The following is a 9824-nucleotide window of genomic DNA, read 5'->3' on the forward strand; positions in this document are numbered from 1 at the left end:
TTATTTCTTTATTTGACTGAATAAATTGTTCAGCATTTCCAGCTGCACTTGTTGATGCTGCATGTAGGCTTGGCGCTCAGCAGCCATGAGGCGCCTCTCCTCTGCGAGGGCCTCTTGCTCAATTTGGCGGAACTTCAATTCTTGGCGCCGCTGTTCTGCTTGCGACTCTCGCTCCACTAGACGCTCTTGCATTTCCATTTCCTTGAGCCGCATCTTGTCGCTGTGCTGCTTTATCTGCAGCTCCAGCCTCCTTTCCTCAAGCTGCAGGCGACGGGTGTCAACTTCATACTCCCGCTGCGACCGCGACTCAAGATATGCAACTGTCATATCAATGTGCCGTTGCACACCTGCAAAGACAAAGAAGCAATTATGACGACTCAGCACCCATATGATTACAATTAAACCGCAGTCTCGTGCCAGTGCCGACTTCCTCGTGCCACATTCGATAGCACGAACGGTGTCTTTCTTTATCTGAGATCCAGCATGACGCGAGTGCTTGTTTGCACGACGGCACAACGCTCCTCTGGCAAGGCGCTGAATTTATGTTGATGTTGCTTTACGCGCGCATGCACAAGGCGCTTCGAGGCCGTTCTGTTCTCTAAGGCTTAGGCCACTCAATGGAGGCGACGCACCGCCATGTTTGCGTGACGAAAAGTGGAAACACTAGTTGTAAACCAATACGTACGCAATAAGTTGATACGGTTTATGCGAATACAAAACACTTTATGTTCAGTGGCTGCTGAGTCGGGGATTTGACTTTACTACTTTTAAAACCATATTACTGTTTAAGCAGGTACGGTCTAACGAGGTTTTACTGTAGTCCTCAAAGGCTTATGTGCTTCGTGCTGAACAGATAAGTGTTGTTCATTGTGTTCCACATAATTCCGAGCACTTTGGGTGCACCAGATGAGGAATACACTGCCTTCTTTGCTAATGTCACAGCGTGTGGTTATGTTGGAGGATTGCCGATCCAACTGCATTGTTCATTGCCACTCCTCTTGACAAGTTGATCCTCAAATTAAGGTAGTAAAGAAAAAAGTCCAAAAAATTGACTCGTCTCTCGGTGGACTACACTGTTTAGAAGACTGGTGTGTGAAACAATGCTGACTTCACTGTCAATCTTGCATACTGTGCTTCCTGAATGTTTAAAGGAAATGTTCTCAATCTGTTGTAGTTACACAGAGGCATCATCTAAAACCGAAGCAATTTTGACATAAAATGTAGTCGAAATGCTATTCATTTTCTTTTGTGCACTTATAGCCAGACTTGAATGGTGCAGGTTAGCTTAGAACTTATACTCGATGATAAACCAGAATCATGTCAGCCATGCGTTACAAGAAATCTGTTGTAGAAATGAAGAGACAAGACGAGCATGAGACATCCTGCAATTGTATTCCGTCAAACACGTCGTAGCACTGCATCTACTGTGTAATAGGAATGAACTGGATATTATAGGTAAGCTCTCAAAAATTCAGATTTATGTAACAGCTGTCAAACAAACATGTCCATCTTTGGGAATATGAAATATTCAGCTTAAGAAATTGATGTTTCCCACATTTAGTGGCATATGTAGTCCTGGCTGCTAAGTTAATGTCAGTACGCAATGATTGTAACACCAGCTGAGGTGTGATAAGGAGAGGTAGATATCGCCTGAGGGAGACAAAGACAAGTGCAGAAGGGAAGACATGTTGGCTATATCAGGCGTCAATGAATGTGGGAAAGGCATGGTCAAGTGCCAACACATGTCTGGGTTTCAGTGCAACTGTCCCGACTGTCATCGGACACTTAAATCTGCGAGATTCCCTTGTCCATTCCTTAGCAGTGCCTGGTGTGAGGCAGCAATGCCAGCTGAGTAAGCACACTGAGCTCGAGTAACAAACCCCTTCCAAAAAAAAACTTTGCATTAATCCTTGTATGTGCCAGTGGTGTATGCTATTAGCAGTTTGTTCTCTTTACATCAAATATATGTTCGTGTGCCATTTATGTCACCGTTTCTTCCTTGTGGCATAAGAAGCGCCTCTGACTCTCATGACTTGCTTCCCAAGGCGTTTAATAACACAAGCTACTGTGTCATGGTAACATGTTTGGTCTTACCTCTTATTGGGGTCCGTCTGTTGTATTGTGGGGCTGGGTAGTCCCTACGGACACGATCCAAATAGGAGGGCGATATTCTACTCTGGCTGGTTGGGTCCAGCTGATTTTCCATTACTGGCAGCTCTTGAGGGAAAAAATAGTGCCAATTGTTAGTTACGATGGCAGTGCATTACTTAAAGATTACACTGTACTGACGATTCAATATGTATGCTGGGCAAGGTAAGATAAGTTCGGCCAGGCATGTCCGGCGACCATTTGTGTTTTGAATGAAGATGCTATATTTGGCTGCAAAGTGGCAAGACAATACTCAATCTTGGTTTTGCACCAAAAAGATATGGAAGCTCCCAGTCAGGCAGAAGCGCCTCCTGCAAATTTCACTTAGCTGGCAATGAAGTTCTTGTGGCTATGGCTCGAAAAATATGAGTCAGTACCATTCATTCTTGCTAATTATTGCAGTGTACGACTGCTGTGATGGGGGGGAAAATCACGAACATGGAAAATTGCAAAACATTGGTTAGTCAATTATATGACTGACACACAGGGTCCGCATGTGCTCGTGGTTACAGGTTATGTTCTTTTGCGAGACAAGATTACTCCAGGATAGTTACTCTTGACAAAACCACATTTTAGGGCGATACACTTGGCACATATAAAGAAATTTCAAAAGCCTGTGGGTTAACAAAATGCATTTCTAGAACATCTCTGGTCTCTTGTTTCTGCTGTGGCAATAAGGCCAGGAACTGCTCCACAAAGCTGACTGTGCGGGTGCTCTTGGGATAGGTTGCCAGACAAGAAAAGAAGCGTGCTTTGGGACAAACAGGAGCATTTCTGCGATATCTGTCTTGGCTATACAATCATATGGAATAGTCCAAATTCAATGGCAATTCAAATAGTCAATGGCAGGTACGCATTGTTCTCGCATCCTCTCCACTGTATTTAAATGAACTGAACACAGGGCATGCTCTTAAGGCTTGATATGAAGAGCAAAAGCTTCAAGCCATGTGACAATGCCCCACCCCTCTGTCGCTACACCCATGCAGATTTTGCTATTCCTGAACATCATTCTGGTACACCTGACATGCTGTATATTTGTATTGAACGGGCAGTGTTAGTGCGAAAAGGTAGTGGCATGTTATTCTTTAACCCCTTACTTGCCAATGACGAGATAACTTACCACCACACGGAGCATATTCTTAAACTGATGCTGAGTTAACTTGTGAACTATTGCAATTTAGGCAAAAAAGGCTAGTAAAAAATTTAGCAGAACTTTCAGAAAGAGCACAATATATGCAGGTCCTTAAAAATATTACATGCTTCTACAAATATTTCTTGAAATTTGTCACGGCATTAGGGGTTAAGGGGGACGTAGGTCCTCACCACCCCATTTTTTTTTCTGTTAGACGAATAAACTTGTAGGAAGTATTTAATCTTGTGTGCTGATTACAAATGTGCAATTATATTTTTTTCTAAACTAATCTACACAAAGTCCAAATTTGGGATGTGATGGGGAAAAGAAATGCGGCTTTAACAGACAGACCCAAGGTTAGGTAGGAATATTCCTGCATGTTCAATAGGTCCTACGTTGATTTTTAATGTCTGTATCTATTTTAGCTAAAGGTATGAACTTGTATAGCACAATTTTGCAAATGTGCCTTTTAGTAGATTCCTACAAGATTTTTAAATGTTGCACTGTGCTGAGGCACTGTATTTTGTTAGCATGCACTTTCTGACTCACTGAGTGACTGAAACGGGTAAAATACAACCGAGTGAATAGAATGAGTAGTAAGGGGACTGTGCCACTCCCAAAATTAGAGAAAAAACCAAAAACACAGCGAAGAGTGCACAAATGTACATTTCACACTACAAAACATGCTAGCTTTCTTTTGAAGCAGCATTAGGGTTCATTTTTGGCTGCAAAGATGCTCATTCATATGAGACTAAGATGCCTTGGCTATGGCGAACAGTTCTGGAATTACGAACAGAGCAAAATGGGCCATTTATTGTAGTTCTTATGGGCAAAGCTGAACATTTCGTAGGATACATTGTTGTATTCCTCAAGAACACACCATTTTGGGCTAGTTTTTAGCCAGCAGGTGGCACCATGATATGTAGATTAGTAATCATGTTTTTTTTTTCTGTCTCCAAGATCGATATCCTTAAGACTGATGGCAGCAGCATTTTTTGAAGTTGCTAAACAAAATATCTGCTCACAGATATATAGGCAATTCTAAAGACAGGTGCTACCTTCAAGGCATTGTTACCTATATTATGTTTTCGTCCAAGTTTCTACAAAACGGCAGGCGAAGGGCTGAGTAGCCTCTGAATAGCACCACAACATATTACGCAGGAACTTAGTAGTAAGCATATGTGACACAGATCTAAGAACCACGCATGGACTTGGATCCTGCTGTCGTGTGTGGAGACCCAGAATCTTATTCTCAGTGGTCCGGGTTCTGTGTAATTTCATGCAAGCAGTAATTGCGGCACTCGAACTTTGACAAGTTAAATAATTTTTTATGCATCTGCTATTTCAAAACTTAATTTCATGGACATATGTGATTTATACCTACACTGTTGGAAACTACATTTGTTTACATGGTAAAAAGTTTTGTTGCAGTTTGTTGTGAAATAACCCTGTGACAAAAGGTTTATTCAGAACATTGTTCACTCACCTCTGAGTGGTGGCCGTGTGGTTGTGCATCGTCGAGCATTCTCTCGATTCTCTGCCGTGACTGCCCGGTCATGAACTATAAAAGATTACCATCGTGAGTGCACAAATGATATCATTAGCATGTTGTACTGTTATATGTTAAAGTACCATTCTCCCACAAAAGTAGCCAAGGGAATGCCAAATGTCTTGTAATCTCTCTTTGTAAAGAGGTTGCTGCTGCTCCTTGTTAAGAAGTGTCAGCTTGTATGAATAAAAATGGGAAACGATGTTCTGCTTCTGATCATTACAAGTTGTGTGCCAACTTAAGCTGGTAGCTCACTTTTTTGCAATAGCACGTAAAATGCACTGCCGAGTCACCGTGAGTCCTACACCTATGATACTGTACCTTGCAAAAAACAGAAACTAAAGCACCTGCAAACCCCCTGTTCTTCTCACAGATTACATAACAAAGGCCTATACTTTGGCAGTCTTGGTGCTGTGAGGTAGCATACAAGGGTTTATTGTCAGGTTGTCAGTTCCTAAGCTGGCTCTTGCAATAAGTACTGCATTCAATATGTAGTGGTGATACGTTGAATGCAAACTAAATTTTTCATGACTGAATTTTACTGAAACGCTTTACTAAGATTTAAAAAAACCAAAAGTGTTGTGTCATCGGACAAGTTAGCCGAGAGAATTTTGGGTGCATGTAAGAAAATGAACACTGTGTGTCCAATTTGCTTATGAGAGCCAAATCAGTCTTGTCAACTGACGTGATGAGCCCCAAGTGCATGGCTGCCAGGAAAGTGTACTAGAGAGGCACAAGTATCATCATCAGCCTGGTTACGCCCACTGCAGGGCAAAGGCCTTTCCCACACTTCTCCAACTACCTCGGTCATGTACTAATTGTGGCCATGTTGTTCCTGCAAACTTCTTAATCTCATCCACCCACCTAACTTTCTGTCGCCCCCGGCTGCGCTTCCCTTCCCTTGGAATCCAGTCCGTAACCCTTAATGACCATCAGTTATCTTTCCTCCTCATTACATGTCAGGCCCATGCCCATTTCTTTTTCTTGATTTCAACTAGGATGTCATTTACCCGCGTTTGTTCCCTCACCCAATCTGCTGTTTTCTTATCCCATAACGTTACACCTATCATTCTTCTTTCCATAGCTTGTTGCGTCGTCCTCAGTTTAAGCCGAACCCTTTTCGTCGGTCTAAACATCATCTTTTCGTCGGTCGAACCTCGGTCTAAACATCACCAGCAACCTTTCCTGGCACATGCATGTCGACATATGTAGCAATGCCAATCACACGTTGGGCTATTTGCGCCGAAACTTCTCATCTGCACCATCATCACTGAAACTAACTCTCTACAAAACATTAGTTCGCTCCAATATAGAATATGCATGCGTCATTTGGGACCCGGCTAACATTACACTCATAAACAGCATAGAAGCCATTCAAAATCGTGCAGCGCGTTTCATCTTATCAAACTACTCCCAATATGCTAGCGTTACCTCAATGAAAACACTTAACTTGCCAGAACTTTCTTTCCTTCGTAGATGCTTTCACTTTCATAAAATCTACCACCACAACCCTTTGTTGAAAGAACAGCTGTTTGAAAGAAACTCATTATTTTGCTTCTCTTATACCCATGTCACACGGGCACCCACAAACTCCTTTAGTATAAGGGAGCACTAGACATTTTAAGGGGGTTTGACCTCAAGGAAATTGTGGTTGTGTCACAAGGTCAATAATGAGTTTTTAAAAGTAGCCACCAGAGGCACATTCAGCAGTGTTTGGTTTTGGTACAAGTACAAGAATGTAAGTTCTAATTACGCTTGTAGCTATCATAATTAATGCTCCTACCATAATATTGTTCAATATATTTGATGCAAAAAACATACACCTCAGTAAGAATCAAAGCGTGCTTGCTAAACATAGAGCAGTGCTGACAGCGACGGTAGCCACCCTGTCCTTATGTATGTTTTCCTGCTCAACTAATCAGCAGTGCGGTGAAAGTTATGTTAGCGGGTGTTGTCATCTGGCATCCTTGTAGGTCGCACGTATAAAGTCGACGCCACCACAGCAGACTACAGGAATGTAATTATAAAGTTTACGCTACGGATTACAGGAGTGTAGTTGATGAGCAAAACGAGAACAAGTTGAAAGCAGGAGCCAACGTTTCCATACATTCTTGTACGAAAACATTGGCTCCTGCTTTCACCTTGTTCTCGTTTAGCTCATCGCCTTAAATTTCTATCTCTCGCCTTCCCTGTGTTTGTAGTTGGTGTCTTGCCTCGTGATGCTGGGGTGCAGCAGTTATAGCAATGTGTTGAATGTACGCAGTAGCATTCGCAGGGAGCTAAACAGCAGCAAAATAAAGCACTAAAAGTACGCACCGATTCCCACACAAGGTTAACTAGACATAAGAACTTACTCTCAATAACACTCCTCGTCATGCACGTGAAATTCTGCCAGGATGTGGCTAGCATGGCCAGCCACTTATCGAGAATGGAGGCACAAGCGCACGCACTATTGTTGCTTTTTCAGAGGATTTCGCGATGATACAGCTGACACCATGGCAGAGCACATCAGCACAGTGATGACAATTTCCTCTTTGCTCGCATCAAACTCCATAGCTGTTGCCGGAACACAAAACCAGCGAAGTGTGCGCAAACTGCATAGATCCCTATAGAGTTTTCGTTGAGGACAATAATCTCCCGGATTGTGACTTGCACGTCACGCTCAACTGGGCTTGCCGGTGTGAGCATCGGTCGGATTCAGTCACTTTTTTGTCGCCAGTTGCAAATGGTCGCACAACCCCTTCAAGTTGCCTGTGTGATTGCACCTTAACTTGAATTTGCTTCTTTTGGGCGGAAGGACACTCCCAAATGTGAATGCAAGGAAGATTTGTCGCCAGTTGCAAATGGTCGCACAACCCCTTCAAGTTGCCTGTGTGGTTGCACCTTAACTTGAATTCGCTTCTTTTGGGTGTAAGGACACTCCAAAATGTGAATGCAAGGCAGATGATAGGTTTCAATGGTTGATACAAGTGCAAAATATTTTGCTAGACATGTGCCTAGTGTTTGACACCTCACAGTTAGTCACTGCACAAACTTTTTGTAGCATGGTGGCATAGCAAATTATAGCACCTAATATGATGTTAAACCATACCTGCATTAATGGGTTCCTTCATACCACTTAGACCCATACAAGATGCTTGAGGGCTGTTGCTGTCACAGGAACCATAACCACAAATGGTGCTCTGACCTCTTTCATTAATTTGTGGCTCAGCTGTGTCAGCAACAGCACTCAAACAGCTGTGTGGTCTTGATGGCGTGAAATTATCCAAGTCTGCAAGGATGCCCGGATCATCATTTTCGTCTGCATACATCCCATGCAGCATTGATGCTGCAGGCGACATTACATGTGTGTCACCATCTGCATAAGAGAGATACATTGCTGTTCAACATTATGTGGCACAGAAGCATGACAGAAGCATTAGTTTCATTGGACGTTTACAATACTTCTGCAATGTGAAACAGTCACACATTATCACAACAGTATGAACGTTCAAACATATCCAAATGCAGATGCTCATTCATAAACTACTGCTAAGCTTCCACTTAGGCTGGCACAAGCAGATTGCATGCTTTTCAGGGGATTTGTTGATACAACAGCTGAAATACTGGTATTAAAAGCAGGTGAAATAAAAGTGCTGTGTGTTTCTCCTGTCTATCTTCTCCACCTCACGCTGTACCTACAGTCCTATTCTGCTGATAACAACTATCTAGGTTTGTGATCATCCGGTGTATTTGCACTCATTACGACTACAGTTCCACTCAAGTGACAGCATGACTGAAGTCGCATCATTGTTCATTGCTCTGCTGCGAGCTGTTCTTAGCCCTGAAATGTGCAAACAAAGTATCACAATGAATAAATGTGTAGCAACTTGTTGAACTTTATTTCTGGCCATAGCGAGTACATTTGTACTAAAAACAGGAAAATTTTATTCCAGTTAAAACGTCACCGCTTCGGTTGAACTATCTACAACTGACATTTTCCTGCTCCCTATCAATACCGGAACTATGGACTTCACATTTAAGTTTCCAGCTCTTACATTAGCATTTCGAGGCTTAAAGTTTAGCATAGCACATATGACAACTCGGGCAAATCGGAAAAAATGCAACACCAAATGTGTGCTTAGATCCTTACCGAAGCAGGACTGGCCGCCGGCGGCGGATACCGGAGTAGCAGAGAAGGCTCGCACAGCCTTGGCTTTGCGTTCTGCTGCAGCTGTAGTACGCACCGACTGGGCTGCAGCAGGCTGCGTGTGCGCTGCAGTCGGTGCGTCGCTTTCTGCGGCGCTTTGACAGGCTTTTCGCTGCCTACTCTGGCGGTCCACTGCGCGCGGCTTGTATCCCCACTCTCTGGCCAAGTCGGAGATGTGCTGTAGTAGTTGATCGAATTCGTCAACTACTTCTTCCACACCCGACCTACGCCGAAACACACACTTTCAGGATCGAAGGTCCGGGGCAAAGCAATGACTTTGAAGTAACGTGCATAGAATATACTCACTTGCCACGGTTCTTACTGTCCTTGCGGCGAAATTGAATGAGGAGGAGGTCGAACCTCTCTCTAACGCGGCGAGATGTACAAGGCTTGCCCGTTTTTTCCTCGACGACTTTAGCGACTTTTTGCCACCTCATCGGGTCGCACACTGGCTGAAACTCGTTGACGACTTGAAGTAATATCAAGTCGTCAGTCCGCGTAAACCGCACGCGAGAAACGGGCACACATGGTGCGCATTCCATGGTGGACGCCATTTCGTAGTGTGAGCTGTGTCTTGGCTTGGACTGTCTTGGTTCGCGAAACTCGGTGCGCACGTGACCCACGTGACACTACTTACCGTCTCGTATACCGCGCGGAAAATGTTTACGTACGGTAAAGCGCGCGCATGCGCAGTCTGCGGCCGGTACGGTATTTCCGCGCTTTCCGTACGGTAACTTCGCACTGCTAAAAGTCTCTAATGTCTCCTTCGAGAACGTGGGTGCCCCGTTGGCGGAGCTGCAGCGTTC

General features: G+C 43.7%; 1 protein-coding gene across 1 annotated transcript; it reads right to left on the minus strand.

The window, feature by feature from the left end:
- Positions 1-2206, minus strand: LOC140213611 (uncharacterized). Its single transcript, XM_072284852.1, has 2 exons — positions 2095-2206; positions 1-347 (listed from the first exon to the last, which is right to left on the minus strand). Exons 1-2 carry the CDS (start codon positions 2204-2206, stop codon positions 1-3), a joined length of 459 nt encoding a protein of 152 aa, XP_072140953.1.
- Between the last annotated feature and the right edge of the window lie 7618 nt (positions 2207-9824).

The sequence above is a fragment of the Dermacentor andersoni genome, chromosome 10, assembly GCF_023375885.2.
Source record: "Dermacentor andersoni chromosome 10, qqDerAnde1_hic_scaffold, whole genome shotgun sequence".
Taxonomy (NCBI): Eukaryota; Metazoa; Arthropoda; class Arachnida; order Ixodida; family Ixodidae; genus Dermacentor; species Dermacentor andersoni.

What these genes read in the sequence shown, in the direction of transcription:
- LOC140213611 (XM_072284852.1), bottom strand. Translation starts at nt 2,206, where the DNA reads ATGGAAAATCAGCTGGACCCAACCAGCCAGAGTAGAATATCGCCCTCC. An exon ending in CAGACGGACCCCAATAAGAG is followed by an intron (nt 348 to 2,094) that starts GTAAGACCAAAC and finishes TTGTCTTTGCAG; the next exon opens with GTGTGCAACGGCACATTGAT.